The following is a 19,625-nucleotide window of genomic DNA, read 5'->3' as shown; positions in this document are numbered from 1 at the left end:
GTGCATTCAATTGGGATACTTGAAATGTATGCTGTGCTGATTAGTTATGTATGTCATCTGGAAACAAAACCAAATACCGTTGTTACAATTTACTGTATGTTACTAACCAACAGTGCAAATTTCAAAATCTAAATGCTGAATATCTAATTAAGTAAATAAATACTTACATTACAGGAATGCCCAAATCTTCAGACTACAAACTATTTCCAAACTATTTTTATTGGGGATGGGGGTAGAGGGGAAGAAGACACCATCAAAAGTTAGAAAATTATTTTAAATAATAGATTCCAGAATTTCACAGGCTTTTTTAGTGTGAGTTCTTAGCTCTAACCAATAGTTTCTCTTAATACTAAAAATCCTTGTAGAATTCCAGCCATGCATACCGAGAAAAACTGGTGGAATCTTACTGTCATTAAAAGTGTTTAGCTTGTAAACTTCTTGGTTCAGGGACCTTCTTTACAAACTTCTCTTTAAACCATCATTCACATGCTTAGCACTAGAGGCTACCAACTGTTCCACATCTGATTGTTCCCTCCCGCCTCCCCAACATCGTCATTTCACATAGTCATTTGCCAGTTATTTTGTTCCAGTTGTCTTTTTTCTGGAACTGAAAATAAAGTTGGTTATACCTCCAGTGAACATTTTCAGCAATTTCTCCTTTCAGTTCAAGTTACAGATTTAAGTTCACTGAATTCTTTTTGGTTAGTCTTCTGCATTTCATTCCTTTTAAAAAATATTCTCTCACCTTCCCCGCTTAAATTCTTTATTGCTGAATGCCAATACCACCCATATGGCAGCTGTCTCTGAAATCATCCCTTTATTTCAGTACTGGGTTTCTTACATTGAATGCACTAATTGGCTTTTTACCATCTGACTTTCAACTCTGCATGATAGATCTTGCTCCATTAAACCATCTTCTTCACTTTCGCCCCTTTTCCCATTTCTTCTGCCTAATGTATTTCCTTCTCATTAGCTTTTTTCCCCATTTTGGTTTACCCTAGGCTGCCCATATAGATGGAAGAGTATTTCAAAGTAACATTTCACCCAACTTTATTTGCTATCTGGGGAAGCACCTTTCAAGACTGGTTGCCAGATCCTCAGTTGCTGTAAATTTGCTCTTAACTCCAAATGAGCTATGCAGATTTACACCACATGAGGATCTGGCCCATGAATGCACTTTCAGTTAACTCTGTGCTTGCTGTACACTTCCCGCATTTATTTAGCATCTATCCTATTCACAGCCATTAACATCCACTCAGGCTATTGTTTTTTAAAGCGTGAGCTCATAAGTAATAATTTGTATTTGAAACGGTCAGATTCATTATCTAAGAGCAACCGTAGGAATTTTTCAGCTGCTGAAAAAAAGCATCAGAGGTTTCATAAACAGTCTCCTTTGAATGATAAAAACACACTTGTAAAGGAAATAAGTGCCACTTTCAAATTAGTCACGTCACATCTTGCACGTTTGAGACTTACGTGTCAGGGGTAAAGACATAACCCTTTTCTGAATATTTGTGAGCAATGATTCATTAGTGATTTAGACCTACTCCCACCTCCCAGTTTACTGAAGTAAGATGTGCATTTCATAGTGAGCATTTCAGACTATATAATCTGTTGATAGAAAGTAACATCATATGGATCTCATTATTTTTAAAGTACATATCCATTTCCCTGGGTGCTTTCACAATAATTTAAAATGCAGAATATTAAAAAAATCAAGTTGTTAATAAGGAAACATCCACACTTAATAATTGTGACATATTGGCTGGATCCTGCAATATCTGGAACAAACCTTATGGAATTAACTTTACTGAATTAAGTTAAATCTTATTGAATTTGGATTACATTGTATTAAAGATGCAGTTGTGTATGCATCTTCTCTAGGACGAGAGAGATGCTAATGTACTTCATCCCTTATCAGCCACTGGAAGCCATCCCCCTGGAGTACACAGTACTAGTTCAAAATGGATTCTCCAGAGATCGACAGACAAAGAAAGGGTTTTGGGATAAAACCACCTGGTTTGAAATTGGCTCAATGTTTTTTTCCTGTTCCAGCAAACAGATAGGACATCTGGTCCACAGAGGGCCCAATCCCTACGGTAGGGTCAGAAGAACTGGACCTGCTGAGGCCCCATAAGACTGGATGCTTTTTGTGAGCTGAAGTTGTGATGAACTTCTGACCACAAAGGAACACCCCGCCCTTTGGGTTTCAAGGACTGCTCCTGCTGAGCTGTTAGATTTGGGGTGATCTCCGGTAAGGTTAAGTAGCATGTGTGTAGGTTATTTTATTTATAATGTTTTCTCTGTAGTGTTTTTACCTTAATAAAACAGGCTTGCACAGAAAGAGCTATGTGCTAACTTATAACTGTTGACAATCACTTTCTCAGTCTCTGAAGGGAAAGCAAGTAGGTATGCTTGGGCAACCTTTCTCTGCTGGGAAGAACACAGTGAAGGCAGAGAACTGTGCAGTCTGGAAATACCTCAGTCAGAAGGGAGCGAGACACGGGTCTCCACCCAAGAAAGGCAACATCTGCGGAGCTGGAAGCCTGAAAGTGAGTGCCCTTGCTGGACCACAGAGAGGGGAAACAGGTGCAGATGCCCTGAATTCTGATAATAGTATTAATCTTAAAATCCAGATCTCTTACTATCCACTTACCTTTAACTCACCTCCTTCCTCAAATGCCTGAATAAAAATACAGGCAGGCTTGACGGTTAACAAATCTGGGTTTCATCCCACTCCCCAAAGCATCCTTCCTTTCAATCCCCTTGGGGGAAACAAAACAAACCACCACACACATTGCTATTTACCATTACCCTTTATTAGAGGCTTAAACTGGGTTTCGGTCCAGACTACTGTTGCTACTCAACTAAATCGGAATTAATTTTCCCCAGCTAGGATTGTGATACAGTTAAATCTGCATATAATACATCCACTGCATTCATCCCAACCACTAGTTTTGCAAATCTATCAGAAAAAAGCAATGCAGTTTTCCTGGTTATTGATAGGGCCACTCTTTTCATTTTTGAAAATCAGGATTGCATGCGTTTCCCCTCAGTCTTCTGGTTTCTCCTCCAGTTGTCAGAGACTTTCCCTATGAATATTTGTCAGCAGTTCAATAAATTTATTAGCCAACACCCTTAACAATATGCCCTTTTTCTCTGTAGCTATTTTAAAAAGGTCTTTTAATTTTTCAGATTTCTATTCTGTTTTTCTGGTCAAGCACAGACCAATGTGCTGGTGGTTGAACCCATGAACTGTGTGCTTGGGTGGGTTTTGTAGATCCAGGGGACTTACGGTTTGCAATTTTATATTGGAGATGTCACATGTGGTTTGACCTAATAAAATTGATGGTAGATAGCCTACCCATTGCTGCACAGATAAAGTTGTCTGTGGAACCTTACCTATGCATTTCCTGGCATTCAAATGTTTATTTTAAAAGTAACTACAATATTCTTAGATACACACTTGGTTACTATGGTAATCAGTGGCAATCAAAAACCCTACAATAGAGTTTATTTTTCTTCCTTAAATTGATAAGACTTTACAAGCCTTAAAATTTGTCTGGGAAATACCATAAAATTAATTATTTCTATTTTTCCCCCAACACTATTTTTTAAATAAAAAAATTTGGTTACTTTTGAAATAGTACTCACTCAGAAGCCAGCACCACCCTAATTTGGGTGAAGAAAAAACCCAATTAATGATTAGGCTTAGACACAAGTATATACTGTAGGAATGTGCTGGTGCAGAACAAAGACAGGACACGCCCGTAGCATTTTAGGAAACTTTTATAACAAGTCATCTCTCTATTTTTTTTAATTTATCTCACACTTGCCTTATTCAGCTCTCCATGACTGCACGGTAGTATAAGTCATTGAAAGCATATTATACCAGTTCATCGAGGTAGTGATTTCCTATTCACTTCTAGGTGCAATAGAAAGTGCTGACTTGTAATCTCTTAGATAGCCAGGAAGGTTAAGTAAACTGTGTGCTGCCAGGATTATTGAGGGCACATAAAATGCTTTAGGTAGCAAGCCTCCCTTTTAAAAAATTCCAGGGCGTGGTGACCACACATTCATTGTGGAGGACCCTGGCCTCTAGAATTCAATTCCTCCAGCAGTTTGACAGCATTTTTTTTTACAAAATAAAAGCTGTAAGAGTGTTGCCTAGGGACTCAGGAGACCTTGGTTCTTTCCTAGCTCTGCCAATGGCCTGCTGGGTGATCTTGGGAAAGTCACATCACCACATTGCCTCAGTTTACCCATGTATAACAGGGATACTGACACTGACCTCCTTTGTAAAGCACTTTGAAATCTTCCAATGAAAAACACATTATAAGTGCTAGATACTAAGTTCTGTACTTTCATCCATGATGTTGGTAATGGACAAATTCAAAATAAAAGAATCTAGGGACTTAAGGGCCAGATTTTCAAATAAATTACGTATGCAAATTTGTCACATTTGCATGGACAAGTTACCATGACTGAGCATGCCAGTGTGACTACTGCTTGGTTTGCATACAAAATTAAATGCCTAACTCATTGGAAAATCTGGACTAAGAATTTTAACAAAGTTTATCACAGCAAGGCACCTGCTGTAGTGTTTTGGCCAAGATTTTAGCACTGTAAACCCCTGTGATTTAGAACCTACGGCTATATAGATTGGCCTGTTTAATCCATTAGGTTGATATTTATATAAAAAAGACTCAAAAGGATCATGTGATAAGGAGGGATTGAAGAAATCCACCATATGCTGTTTGTAACAGCAGAGAAACAGTCAAGGTCACTGATAATGGATAAGTAAACAAGAATATCATCCCTCGAAAGCTGAATATTTGTGCATTGTGAGGAGGAGGTTAATCAGAAAGTGTTTTTGTAGATAAAGGAGGCCCAAAATAAATAGAAGATTGATCACAGCATATTTAAATTATTTAGACATGAAGTGAAATAATAATGGACAGTTTTTAAAGAAGGAAACTACTTGAGAGTGGCAGAGAGCTGGATTTCTTAATCTGTTGATCAACGCACAAGATCAGAAGATGTTTTAGGTTTAAGCTCAAGAAAGAACAGGAAGAAATAAGAGTAAATTTTCAGTACTATGTGAGACTCAGTAGTAACTCTCTGTTAGAGTTTAGCTACATGGACACTAATCCAAGTCACAGTGTTAGCTCTCTCCATTACTTGCCCTGGCAGTGGATTCTATATGCTGTGAACAGGTGGGACTGAGGCTACGTCTACACTACCCGCCGTATCGGCGGGTAGCGATCGATTTTTCAGGGATCGATATATCGCGTCTCATCTAGACGCGATATATCGATCCCCGAACGCGCTTCTATCGATTCCGGAACTCCACCGCCGCGAACGGCGGTGGCGGCATCGACATGGAGAGCCCCGGACATCGATCCCGCGCCGTGAGGACGGGTAAGTTATCGATATAAGATACTTCGACTTCAGCTACGTTATTCACGTAGCTGAAGTTGCGTATCTTATATCGATTTTTCCCCTTAGTGTAGACCAGCCCTGAGTGATTAGAGTATCGCACAAATGGAACCTTTTTGCAGCTGCATTTATAATAGTAGGAAATGGTGAACACTAGACAGCAGACTAAAGGAACATTCGTACTATGCATGAAAAGAAATTGACTGGAATTGACTATTTTTCAAAAAAATTATTTAAAAAGTGGTGTTAAAGAAATATATCTGATTACAGAGCAGAGCTGTTCAGCAAAGATAGTAACAACAGAGAAGCAGCATGCATTACCTGGAAACTGGGAAAAAAAATTGAGAATGGAGTCTTGGCATTCCTTGTATCCTTTTCCTTGGGATTTTCAGAGTAAAAATTGGGTATTTTAAAAAATGTGCTGCAAAACTAGTGATTTTTGCATTTTTGCTCCATTTTTCAACATCTTTGGAGACGGGAAATTATACAATTATATCATCACTTCAATATTAGGGCTCATATCCTCGATACTTACATTCAAATTATTAAAGCTAATTTTTCCTCCCTTCTCTTTTTGCAAAAATCCATGTCACCTTTTGTATTTTTAAACAAGTGCCTCAATAATCTTTAATCCACCCTCTATTTTCAATGTCTCCTTGCCAACACACCCAGCATTCAGGACCAATTTTAAGAAAATAAAACATGGACACACAGTAAGGAAAAAAAAAATCTATAAAGGAAACTTTACAGTTCCTGCTTCCAAGTGAAAAGATATGTTAGTATCGTCAGAAAAGCCTCAAAAGTCAATAAGTCACCAAAACCAGACCAAATACTTCCAAGTCTCTTACCAGCATTAAGGTTATTTCTAAGGAAAATTGCAACAGACAAGTTCACACAGGTCAGATAAGATAGCTGAAAACTATACAGAGACCAACAGGCTTCATATGACCCCAGAGGAGTGTCAAGAAATTAAAGCCCAATTAGTTACAAAGCCTATTTCTCCAACTTTCTGTTTGACATCATCAAATGCTGTAATAAGCCCAGAAGCGGAGTGAGAAAAAAAACCCATAATTTAGAAGGGTTGACATCATACCTTACTTAGTAAAATTGAGACACAGTACAGCCATAGGAAAGGGCTTTAATGAACTAAACGCTAGGAAACAGAGACCAGTAAAAATAAGCAATTAGTAATCCCTAAGCCTTTTTAATTATCAAGTATTCTAATATTAAAGTTTCAATATTACATGCTTTTGTGCCCTTTCTTGGTGCTAAATTATTTCTAAATTTAAGTAATGGTGCCCAGATACTTTGGTGATGGCCAGCTTAGAAGTGTGTGTGATTTCTGTATCCTTGTCAGAAGCAAATGGTGCTTTCATCAGAAGACAATAAATACAGAATTAGGGAAACATTACTGAAATAGGTTATTAGGTTAAATAATACTTTCAGATTACAATGACAACCTTTGAATTATTAGATGGGTAGTTCAGTTCAAAGCTGATAATGGGATTTGAAGAAGTGAGAGAATAGGAATCTAGTTCAGACTGACAAAACAAGTGATGTAATATGCTGAACTGGAGAATATTAGGAAGGGATTATGAGGTGGCAGTTGTGCGTGTGAGCCGACTATGTAGATATAAAAAAGCAGTGAGGTGGTATAGTAGCAGTGCACTAGGCTGCACGAAAGAAAAGAAAATCAATATTACAAGGTGAAGATGAATTTTATTCCATTGGGTAAAATATTTTGGAACAATAGTAGTGGAAAAGCAAACTGTTTTTTATTTAAAGAAAAGTAAATACATGGAGCCCAATCCCTATCTCCATTTAAGTCCATGGAGTTTTGCCCTAGATGTAAATGGGAGAAGGACGAAGTCCATAATATAGGGTGCACCAAATATATTGTCTTGCGGAGAACACTTTTATAATATTTATATAAACTTTTTAAGTGGTTATATGTTTATTATTATTCTGAAGGAGATTTTCTATTTCAACAACTGTGGTAGGCACCATATACAGTCCCCACAAAAACGCCCCAGAAAGCTTACAGCTTATGTAGCTAATAATCCAGAGTTCTAAAGGAAAAACGAATATTACAGGAGTCAGTTATAAGGTAATATAACACACTCTTGCCAGTGCCCTTTGCTCCCCATAGTGCATTTTCTAGTGCTCTGTTTCTGCCTAGATTTAAATGGCTGTTCTTCTCTGACATTATGGGGTTCCATGTTTATTGTGTCTCTGACTTGCAGATCTTTGTCCTTGGTTTACTAGAAAGGAGATTTTTGCCTCTAGAGTGTAACTCTGAAAATTGGATTGGAAAAATCAAGCTAGGTTTTCTCTCTTCTTCTACATGATTAAAGTTTCTGCTGGCCAAATTATATCCCACTCCCTCAAAAGGTTTGTACTGTTGTGCATCACTAACAGAAATGTTTACTAAGTTACAAGTTACAAGATGGAACAGAATCCAGCTTGCTATTTCAGCAGAGCAAACAGGATTTAAAAGCAGAAACATCTGTCACTGCAGTAAGCAGAAATGACTGAATACATACAAAAGAAAGCATACATACAAGATTAATGTGCAACTTTTGAAACAGTCACTTTTCAGAATATAATTCACATTTTAGGTGGTTCAAATGGTGGCGATTCCACATAAATCTAAGATCCCAGTCAGAATATTTTCCCCTGAAATAATTGCTTATCTCAGACTACCATGACAAAAGTGTTACATTCCTTGGAATTAAAAATATTTAATGGATTTAAAATATCCAAGTTCAAAAAATAAGATATCTATTTTAAGTGACTAACTGCTTAATCCGTTTTCAACAGTAATTTCCTTTCACAGTAATGAACAAATAATATACAAGCAAAAAGCAAGCTGAATTCCCAAAAGCATCTTCCCTTAGATTCAGAGTGACAAGTCATATCAAACACTCTGTGGACATTTTTTTCATTAAATTTATTTAGTTTGCCTTTATGTACTCACTTCAACACAATGTACACATTCATCATTGTTGTAGATTCTTGAAAACCGATACATCTTTCATTCTTTGGTATTTTATCCAGCACTATAGGCTACATGATCTGAATACCAATTATAGGGGTCTGAAATCTGTTGGGAAACTTATCTTTAATACAGGATTTACTGAAGGGCTTGGGCTTTTCCACTCATTGTGCCATCAGCCAAGAGATCGGTCCATCTGACATAGCTCGACAAAATTTATTCTACCTTAACAAAAAAAATTGAAGGGAAACTATTGTACTAAGTGTAATCCTGAATATTCAGAATGGGAGAAGTGACACCAAAAGCATACAAGATCCTTCTCATTAAGTGAAAGAAGGAAACATTCACTGTTGAGATAAGTACAAAAGCTTGCAGTAAAGATTCATTGGTATTACAGTATCTTTTAATTAACCAAAATATACACACAAAAATGTGTATTTTACATATACTCAAAAAAGTCACTGTGTTCCATAAGAACTTAGTATGTAAACATTAGCTAAATGTCCTTACTGCAGTAACAGAAGCAAATATTGTCAGCACTATAGGTTAGGTAATTGCATTAAAGATGCTGCCAGAAGAAAGCTACAGAAGCCCAGCGTTCAGAGACACTAATCCAGAAGACCTCACCCCATACAACTCCACTGATTTCACTAGATGAAAACAGAATATGGATCACAGATCTTGGCACTGGCTGTTACATTTAACTCCAATAAGTTTGAAAGAGGCTCTACATTCACATACCACCTGAGTGAGAGAACTTAATTTTCCGAGGTCAATGTCATGATTTTAGCTCTCAGGTAGAGCAGCCACCAGGCTACATGAACAGTTAATTACCAAAATGAAATGTTGTTTAACTCATCCCTCTTTGTTCGCTACATCAGTTACATTCCAAGAGATGTGAATGCTGAACTAGCTGTAACAAATCTCTATGTTTTCTATAACAAAAGATCATTTTATCTCCAATGCAAAGAAGTCAGAGGGTTAAAAAGCTTTTATAAAATCTCAGCACTGAACTCACAGTAGTAAGAAAGTCATTCTGGCTGCTGGTTTTAGCAAATACAAAAGGCTTGATGTAAAGCAGCTTATAACTAAAATTCACATTTTGTTTTTAAAAGTGGAAACGCATTTTTTTAAAAAAAGCAGATTATTGCTGTGTCTCAACAAGTCCTTTCTTTAATAAAGAACATACTGCCTTCATAGAAAATACATGTTTGACACCTAACAGACAAGGTAGCTCGAGAAGAAAAATAATAATTTGCATGCCACGAATATTTCTTCATTGGTCAAAGCTTGGCAACAGTACAACTAAATTTCAGTAAGAAGGTTAAATGGTGTCATTCCAATTATGCTTCCCAAACTGTGGTGCTGATAATTTTAAAACCATGAAACAATCTTGAGTGAAACAAGAAGGCATTATCTAAATCAAAGAGCTCTGGACTGAAGAAAAAAATGCTGTTGTAATTCAGATTCTTGTCATGTGTGACTAGAGAAATACTGGAGGTTCCTCAAAATGTGTTGTCAGCAAGCCTGTTGGAACATTAGATATGCTGTGCAGAGAAAACAAAAACAAAAACAGGAAAGGTGAAACTGAACTTCCTTGCAGTAGTACTACTATGTTAAAACTAAACACGCTAACGTTCATTTTAAAAGAGAAAAAGATTAAAAAACCCCACCCGCCTCTCATCATTTTATAAAAATGTAATACCCTACGGTCTATTTCCCCATCCCCCCGCCCCCCAAAGACCACCACCACCACCACGAACAGGGTTCATTCTGATGATGGGAGTTATGATTGCAAATTGGGGTGATGGGAGTACTGCAACGTTGCACTAATGGGAGATTTATGTTAATCCCCCACAATGATGATTGAATTTATTCCTAAATATCAATAAAATTGAGCCCTTGATACTGGATCTTGATTTTTGATCAGTACAGTTGGACTAGCTACTGTGCCCATATGTGTAGACATACCTTTTAACTCATTTTATAGGATGTGTGGGGGCAGCTGAATACAAAGGTATATTAACTTAAGTATCATGCACTTTGGAGGACCCATTACAAAAGAACTAAAAATACAAGTAGGGCATAAAGTTGCCTGCAAGAACTCTCTGATTACAAATATTTAGAGGGCACAAAAATGACAAGCAAGTGCAAACAAACACCAAGCATACAAAGTAACAGATTATGTAAAAATGATTAAATTTTAATGTAACATACATTTCTATTCAACCAGGCCATACCGGCTATACTTCTGTTATTCTAAGCATGCAAACATCCTACAAAAAATCCTGTGAACTTTACAATATTGTTTACCAAAGTGTAACTTCAAGAAGACAAAGCAGAATAGTCATGCTAGATGAGAGGGCTGGAAGATTTTTTCCCATGGTTTAGATGACTTTGGTCACAGCTGACTGCCAGATCTTGGAAGCTACTCACTGATTATTATGGCAACCAATCCCAATCATAGCTAATTTTTTTTTTTTTTAAATCACCAGCCCAGATGAAAAAAACAAACAAACAAACAAAAAACCCCACCACTGGCCCAGCCTTGTCAAATAACATCTCACACAACTACACTCATGCCTCCTTGGACACTTCATACCAAGTGCTCTCTTTCTACTCTCACAAACACTTCACACCAGCTTCTGTATTGCACTGATCAATTCGTAATTCACTTAATAATCACCTTCCTCAATCACCAACATTCTAAATTTAATTCACCCCCATTCATCCCTCTACCCACTGAGCATCATTCCACTTAATTCATCACTCTTTGCTCTCTCCATCTCTAGCAGTATCTTCTCTAATTTCCCCCCACCACAATTCAGTTTCCCAAATCTATTGTCATTCAGCAGAGACTTTTTAAAACTATACTGGCCATCTCAGCCCCTCAGGCTCCTCAGAGCTGCCTCAGCACGTTTCCCTAACATTGCGCTACAGCACCAGTTGCTGTTTTAAGGAGAGGTGTTTTTTTTTTGTTTGTTTGTTTGTTTTTTTTGTTTTGCAACTATGAGAAGAATAACTGCTTAGATTCTGCAGAGCATGACTGGTCATGCTGGCCTAGGAAAAATGCTTACTTTTCCTTGAGGAGCAGGATTTTGCAAAGACTTTTTAGATAGTGCATGCAGGGAGATATTTCTTGTCTCTGACATAAAAATAACAAATGTACCAAAGGGCCTGGATTGTTTTGCCATCCAGGACATTACTATTTGAAATGTGGTTTCATATGTTTGCTGGCTAGCCAAGCAAGGGATGAGAGAGCTCTGAGCAACTCCTGAAGCTGCAACTGTACAGACACTCTTGACTTGCTCATTAGCAAACAGCAATAGACTGTGATATACTGTACATCCATGCTCTTTCCCATGAGCAATACTGTGCGTGCATCTTAATGAAAGAGTGTTCCAGCCTGTACACCAGAAACTCAGAAACCAGGAATGAGTTTGTTGTAGAATGATTTGCCACGAAACAAACAAAATTATGTAGGGTTTAAAAACAACCATTGTGTAGCGAGAACAGGTGAGTAAGAATTTTAACCTATAAGAATATATTATAAGAGACAAAAGCCAAGAGTGCAGCATTATAACTATGATGATGTGAGATGCTGTCGATGGAATCTTGACAATTGACATAAGCAGTTATGTTGCTAGGCGATAGTTTCAAGTGTGTTTTTCCTGTTCACTTTGATACACTTAAAGTGCAGTCAATCAGCAATGACATACTTCAGTGGAGCAGGACTGACATTAGGTAGGTACACTAGCCAGTTTAACTGATTGCCGGTGGGGGTATTTAGTACACTAGCAGCAGGAACATTCTGTAACAAAAATCTATTAAGATTGTCTAGCAGCAATACAGGCATTTGGGATACTCCTATAAAAGTTCATATACTCTCCCACAGATGGAGTATTTTGATCCCCATCTGTGCTTTTAATAAGGAAGGATACTGTCCTCTCTTGATTTTCGAGCACTTCTGAGAATGAGGAAAGCATCAAAAACTGCTGTCTAAAGGGGGTAACTTTCCAGAACATTAACGCAGAATGTCAGCAAGTTTTCTGTGAGCAAAGATGATTTCTCTATATATATTTTAATACCTCCATGTCCATAATAGTCAGTGCCTGACAATGGTAGCATGTACTGCTACAGCTGCGTCGTTGTACGTTTTCCTGTGTAGCCACTCTATGCTGACGGAAGACTGTTCTCCTGTTGGCATAATTATACTATCCCCAACGACCAGCGGTAGCTATATTGGCAGGACAGCGTCATCCACCAACATCGCGCTGTCCACACTGGTGCTTTTGTCAGTGAAACATATGTCAGTAAGGGGAGTGGTTTTTTTCACAACCCTGACCAAAAAAAGCTTTTCCAACAAAAGTGCCAGTGTAGACAGTCTGAGTCACTGCCAAAGAGAAAGAAACTATTTGTTTAATTAATTTCTACAGCTCTGTTATATCTTTGTTGCTTTGATTTTAACAATTAACACAAAACCCAGGAAAAACAACAGGATGCTAATGAGATTTCCATTATCACCTTGAATTCACACTCTGGCTCCTAGTGCTCAGTGGAAGAAACTCTCAGAATGAGGACCCTCATTTGGGATACTTACTACTTTAAAACTGCCATGTACTAAAGATATTTTTATTCTGAGATGCACAATATGCAGTTCATTATTTTGATTCCTTTTAAAATGAGCTAGTGTCTTTTGGGGAAATTATTTATGCTGCAATTCTCAAGCTATATTGCTTGTATGTCTATATTATGTATTTGCCTGGGCAGAACTCTTTAGAATGTAAGTAATTCTACTCTCCCTATCCTCTCCATACTACACACATGCACAACTTTCATCAGTTGGTGGACGATCATTATAGCCAGAACCACAATTCACACATTGCAACAACATTACACATTTTGCAACTGCCTTTTTTACACTGTAAGCTTTGATGGGGGAAAAAAAAAAAAAGAAAATGGTCTCCAAAATCATGTTCACCAAATTATGCTGGGATTTAAGTGCATGCAGTTTATATGAGGGCAAAACTTACAAATTCAGGTATCTCCACATCAGTGTTGCGGCTGTTCCGGACTGATATTCATAGTCCTATATATTTCTTTGAGAAGTAGCAAAGCTGTGTCTTCAGATTCCCTATGAATAAAAAGGGCCTGTTAGTTTTTTTTATAGCCAACATTCTGTTGCTTGAGGCAAGTCCTAAGAGTTGTTCAAATATTGCACAAGCCCCTCTCAGATCTTTTCAAACATGCCAGAAGGCAGCTGAGTGAGAGAGAGGTGTAATTATGACTATGATTATGATCTATATTAAAGGATGTTGTTTATACATTGCCAATACACAGTTAAAAATACAACAGAAATGATGTGATTGCTCAAATATTTACAAAGAGATCCAGCATACAGGTAATAACCACATTATACCCTGATAAAATAAGCAACAAACTTTCAGGCAAAGGGTTCAATGCCAGGATTTCCTCCTCCTGAAGGTTTGGCTCATTTCACTGATGTCTTCCTGAGAAAACTTTTTAATATGAATTCTTGGGTATTACCCGCTATCTGCTGCGCTGATTAGGTACTTTAATATGGTTTAGTCTATTAGAGTAACAAATCTTTAGATAGAAAAAATAACTACAGACTGCCACCTTGTGGAGAACACAAACTACACACAAATACTATTAAACATAAAGATAAAAAATCCAGAGAATGAGGGCTTGTGCAGAAGAACTCACCACTAGAATTTATTATTGATTAGATTAGGGAAATTGAACCTCCAGAGCAAACTGTTGATACAACTGGCATACATCAGGTTTGGAGCCTTGATAAGAACACCTCCTATGCAATCAACTATCAATTCACCACCATGTAAACATTATCAACATTAAAAAGCCCCATGAGATATTACTTAGAGTCCTGTGGTTTAACCACTGGACAACATTGCCTATTTCTAGACACAATTTACATTATTTCTATAGAGTTTTTACTTTCCAATAGTCAGAAGACATTTCAGTGTAGGGTGACCAGATGTCCCGATTTTATAGGGACAGTCCCGATTTTGGGGTCTTTTTCTTATATAGGCTCCTATTGCCCCCCACCCCCATCCCAATTTTTCATTTGCTGTCTGGTCACCCTATTTCAGTGGCACCTGATAACTAGTGCAGTAAGCTACTTGTGCTTCTACTATTATGAAAATTATAGTAAAACCAAACAGTACTAGTTTCGCTCAGCAAAAAAAAGGCCAATGTTTTGAAGGAACAATTTTAGTATACTTTTGTTTTTCCAAATACTAACTGGTCTTTGCAACAAGAGAAAAAGATAGTTAACTAATAATTTGGATGTTTGAGGATCAGTTGTTGTTCATGTTGTACACAAGTCATGTTAGCTATCACATGCTGTTTACATACATGTCAATGTCATCCCACACCCCATGTCTATTCAAACATACTGTTTGTACTGTGGTAATAAAATGCACAAATCTAAGATACACAAAAGTGAGAAATTAAATATGCGTAAGAGTGAACATAGATTGGCAGCTTTTTCCTTTCAACAGGTTATTGCTTCTCATGCAAGTCACTCTATATCCTGTACCATATGAAATGCATGAAATTAGTTTTTGTTTTGTTTTAACTATTTTTTTACATTCAAAATCCAGATAAAGTAATGGTGTTTTGCATGGTCAATTACACGATGGAATTGAAATTTCCCTTTTTATATCCAAAAAACCAGCTTTGAAACCATTATGTACGTCAGCAGTAAAAATCATAACAAATATCAAAGCTTTGAAGGAAGATCCATTTGTGGCAATTCTTTTTCTTTATGTTAAAATCAGATGACCGAGCATTAATATCCTGCAATTTCATTCCCATACAAAGTACAATCCTCCTTACTGTGCTCTTTCATCATCTCTTCAGGAATGGTTTCATTTTGAAAGCTGTAGCTGTCAAAACAAATATGGTGTCCTTGCCTACCCTTGAAAATAATCTTTGCTACATTTATCTTTTTTGTGCACCAAGTTCAGAATAGGGAGAAAGTCAAGGCAAAGCATCTTATGAAAAATAAGAATGTACATTTGTTTCTTTGCAGAAAAATAGCAGTTATTTCAGAAAAAAAATGATAATGCTACCTAGATAGGTACATACACTTTTGAGAGTGACATTCCAAGATAACCCCAGAGAAAAAGATTGGTTTCTAAAGAACTGGATGATTTCAGAATGCCAGGGATCTCACACACATTCTAATATATCAGCTGAAACTCTAGGTGTAGTCAGTACAAAACATGTCACCTGAAAAATAAGTCATACTAGAAATAGTACTATTCATCCAGGTACAACATGATGTCCAGAAAAAGTAGTGTTGGCCATTTAAATAGCAATGAAAACCATTCTCGGCTTGTGCAGGATCCGGGGTGAGTGGAGGCCCATGGTGGCAGATGATTAAGGATGCTGTTATAAAAAGTTGAAGCTAAATTCATGCCATGAGATTCAACTGAAGTAGTAACGTCTTCAGAGAGACTAGCTAGATGACCTAGCAGCTGGATAACCTAAGTAGAACGTCTCTAAGCAATGTGTACAGAACTTCATGTGGCTGAATGCAGCCAATACTCTAGGTTAGAAGAGTCTGAGGCTTGAAACAGAGGCTGATGCACCTCTGCTAAGGTGCTGATTAACAGGACCTGGAAGTTGTGGGTCAGCCAAGAAGTAGCATTTAGACATGGCTCTCTTGGACGCAGCCTGATCTAACACCAGTGTCAAAAGAAACAAGAAGCTGATCTGAACGGTGGTTTAGTCAGCTTTAGATAAAATCCAAAGGACCTTTTAATATTGAGTTTGATACAAAAGATCTTGCTAGTCACAAGGAGAGAGAGGTTTGATTAAGTGTGGAATACTATGAGTGAACAACTTATACTTCCAAGAAAGTGTAAGGTGGAAGTTATTCTGAGTCTCCTCAGGAATACAATTTCTGAGTGCTAGTTGCCACACACATGATAAACTCTGTCTCCTTCACATAACAAGCAAAGAACGTGTTCACTCTAATGGTTTTCTTTTCCACAAGGCTGCAAAATTTGGAGAATTAGAGGAATATTTCTTCCCAAAAGGCAAGATGATCTACATTACATAGCTGCTACTTGCTGGCTATCTTAGGTACTAAAATGACCCCAATGGAAGAGGGCAAATATAGTGCCAATTTATAAAAAGGGGAATAACAATACCCCAGGGAATTACAGACCACTCAGTTTAACTTCAGTACCTGGAGAGATAATGGAGCAAATAATCAAGCAATCAATTTGCAAACACCTAGAAGACAATACAGTAGAACCTCAGAATTATGAACACCTCAGGAATGGATGTTGTTCATAATTCTGAAATGTTCGTAACTGAACAACGTTATGATTATTCTTTCAAAAGTTTACAACTGAACACTGACTTAATACAGCTTTGAAACTTTACTATGCAGAAGAAAAATGCTGCTTTCCACTTTTTTTTAAGTTGTTTACTTTTAACACAGTACTGTACTCTTTATATTTTGGTCTCTGCTGCTGCCTGATTGCATACTTCCGGTTCCAAATGAGGTGTGTGGTTGACCGGTCAATTCATAACTCTGGTGTTCATAACTCTGAAGTTCTACTGTAAACTGATAAGTAACAGTCAACACTGATTTGTCAAGAACAAATCATGTCAAAGCAACCTAACAGCTTTCTTTGAAAGGGTAACAAGCCTTGTGGATGGGGTAAAGCAGTAGATGTGATATATCTTGACTTAGTAAGACTTTTGATACTGTCCTACATGAACTTCTCATAAATAAAATAAGGAAATACAGCCTAGTTAAAGCGACTATAAAGTGGGTGCATATCTGGTTGGAAAACCGTTCCCAGAAAGTAATCATCAGTGCTGGAAGGGCATATTGAGTGGGGTTCTGCAGGGATTGGGCCTGGGTCTGTTCAATACCTTCATAAATGATTTAGATAATGGCACAGAGAGTACACTTACAAAGTTTGCAGGTGATACCAAGCTGGGAGAGGTTGAAAGTGCTTTGCGGGATAGGTTTAAAATTCAAAATGATCTGGACAAACTGGAGAAATGGTCTGAAGTAAATAGAATGAAATTCAATAAGGACACATGCAAAGAATTCCACTTAGGACGGACCAATCAATTGCACAGATACAAAATGGGAAATGACTCGCTAGAAAGGATTAAAGATATAGAAAATATGACCTACGAGGAAAGATTGAAAAATTTGGGTTTGTTTCGTCTGGAGAAGAGAAGACAGAGGGGACATAACAGTTTAAGTACATAAAAAGTTGTTACAAAGAGGAGGGAGAAAAATTGTTCTCCTTAACCTTTCAGGCTAGGACGAGAAACACTGAGCCTAAAATTGCAGCAAGAGAGGTTTAGGTTGGACATTAGGAAAAACTTCTGTCAGGGTAGTTAAGCACTGGAACAAACTGCCTAGGGAGGTTATGGAGTTTTCGTCACTGGAGGATTTTAAGAACAGATTAGACAAAAACACCCGTCAGGAATGGTTTAGTTATTACTTAGTCCTGCCTTGACATCAGGGGATTGGACTAGATGACCTACTGAGGTCCTTTCCAGTCCTTCACTTCTACAATTTTACTGTATTATCTGAGTACTGCATAATTTTTATTCCTCTTCACAACACTCCCTATAAGGCACAGAAATGCTATTATCCCCATTAGACAAATGAGGAACTGAGGCAGAGACTAAGGGTAAAATTTTTAAAAGCACTTAACTGACTTCAGAGCCTAAGCTAATTTGTAAGAATCCCTTTGAGTTTGGTTTTGAAAATGGTTCTTTGGGACTTGCCCAGGTTGATAGGAGCCTGTATAGATTCACCAAACCCAGGTCCTCCCAAGTGCCAGGTTAGACTTAACAACTGGGCCATTTCTCCTCTTTGTAGTACTGTATCAAAGGCAACCTTTCTTTAACCACTGTGCACCAGCAAACCCATGCCAAAATTGAAGGTGAGTACTCATTAGTAAAAATCCAGCATAGCTTGTATGGTTTCTAACCTACTCCAACAGATATCCCCCTTTCTACCACACCTGGTCAGGATTTTTCCTCAGTATGATACTGTGTAGAACACTGCTATTTCTGTCAAAACTAAAAAATAAAATAAAATAAAAATAAAATAAAATAAAAAGCCTGGAAAATTAAGCTCTAGAGCATGACATTTGTAAGAGTGATCCTCCGAATTTTCATAAAGAAAATGCTAGAAACAAACAGCAGCATTCTTGTTATGGTCACGCTGGTTACAGATAAATTATACAAAATAAGAGGAAGAGAACTGGTAATTAAGTAAACTGAATTAAATAAATATAACTACATTGGAAAAGCAAAATTTATGGAATTACAGAAAAGAATATGTAATTCTTACCAATAACACAAGTGACTCTGTAGAGCAAAAAGGTATTCATTGAAACTTTCTATTGGTTTTTCCTGTAGAACATAGTCAATACGACGTCCTCCATTTAGCATCCCGACCTTTACTAAGAAATCCTCATCCTTTGAAAGATCTGGACTCTCGGCAGTCTTTTCAGCTAGAATTGATAGTTTTAATGTTAAAGTCAGTCACAAGCTCAACCCTTTATTACTGCTTGATTCTATGACTATAAATGGATGTCACCATTTTCTACATAAGTTTCTGGGAAAAGAGTAGTAGCCTCAACTCAACTGTGGAATAAAACACAAATAAGTCCTTCGCTGTTTTCTGTGTGGCTTATTATTACCGATGGGGGGTCTCAGTTTCTTTTTATTATAAATTTAAATAATAGTGCAACCTTGAAGCACAGAGTCTCTGCAAGACATTAGATAGGTAATTAAGAACTACGTCTCACTATCCATTCATATGGTTTCATTCTATCATGCAGCAATATGGCTAATAACCATAAAAATGAATTGTTTCAATCTGTTTCTGCAGCAGCAATGACCATCCTTAATTGATTGTGAGAGACCAAGGAAGTGTTTCTTCATTCTACCCAGAAATAAAAAAGCATACAGTGGTAAATAATTCCTGCCTGCTATCACTTTTCTGACAGGTATCAAGCCTCCAACCTCCCATGAGATTAATGTTTGTAGAAGTCAATATCTATTACTTAGACACAGTGTTCATTTCAGTTTCTCCACATCCACTCTGACTCTTGTCTTATTACTCAGCTTGGCCTTCTAGACAGAGCTTAAT

The 19,625-nt window shown here is 37.4% G+C and overlaps 1 protein-coding gene and 1 long non-coding RNA gene across 2 annotated transcripts in view; one reads left to right on the top strand and one right to left on the bottom strand.

The window, feature by feature from the left end:
• Positions 1 to 8,372: 8,372 nt before the first annotated feature.
• LOC120409244 (SEC23 interacting protein) overlaps positions 8,373 to 19,625 on the bottom strand; it is a 40,149-nt gene continuing 28,896 nt past the window's right edge. Inside the window, exons 17-19 of the mRNA XM_039546973.1 lie at positions 18,822 to 18,984; positions 13,468 to 13,568; positions 8,373 to 9,981 (exon numbers count right to left, since the gene is read on the bottom strand). Of these exons, the coding sequence (XP_039402907.1) occupies positions 13,487 to 13,568; positions 18,822 to 18,984 (245 nt within the window). The 3' untranslated portion in view covers positions 8,373 to 9,981; positions 13,468 to 13,486. The remainder of the gene's footprint in view (positions 9,982 to 13,467; positions 13,569 to 18,821; positions 18,985 to 19,625) is intronic.
• The window catches only part of LOC120409246, a 31,549-nt gene continuing 24,026 nt past the window's right edge, over positions 12,103 to 19,625 (top strand). The window contains exon 1 of the long non-coding RNA XR_005601225.1: positions 12,103 to 12,178. This is a non-coding gene — a long non-coding RNA (uncharacterized LOC120409246). The remainder of the gene's footprint in view (positions 12,179 to 19,625) is intronic.

Source organism: Mauremys reevesii, linkage group 7 (assembly GCF_016161935.1).
Source record: "Mauremys reevesii isolate NIE-2019 linkage group 7, ASM1616193v1, whole genome shotgun sequence".
Taxonomy (NCBI): domain Eukaryota; kingdom Metazoa; phylum Chordata; order Testudines; family Geoemydidae; genus Mauremys; species Mauremys reevesii.
The sequence above is the reverse complement of the archived record's forward strand: the minus strand, read 5'-3'. Positions and strand labels throughout refer to the sequence as shown.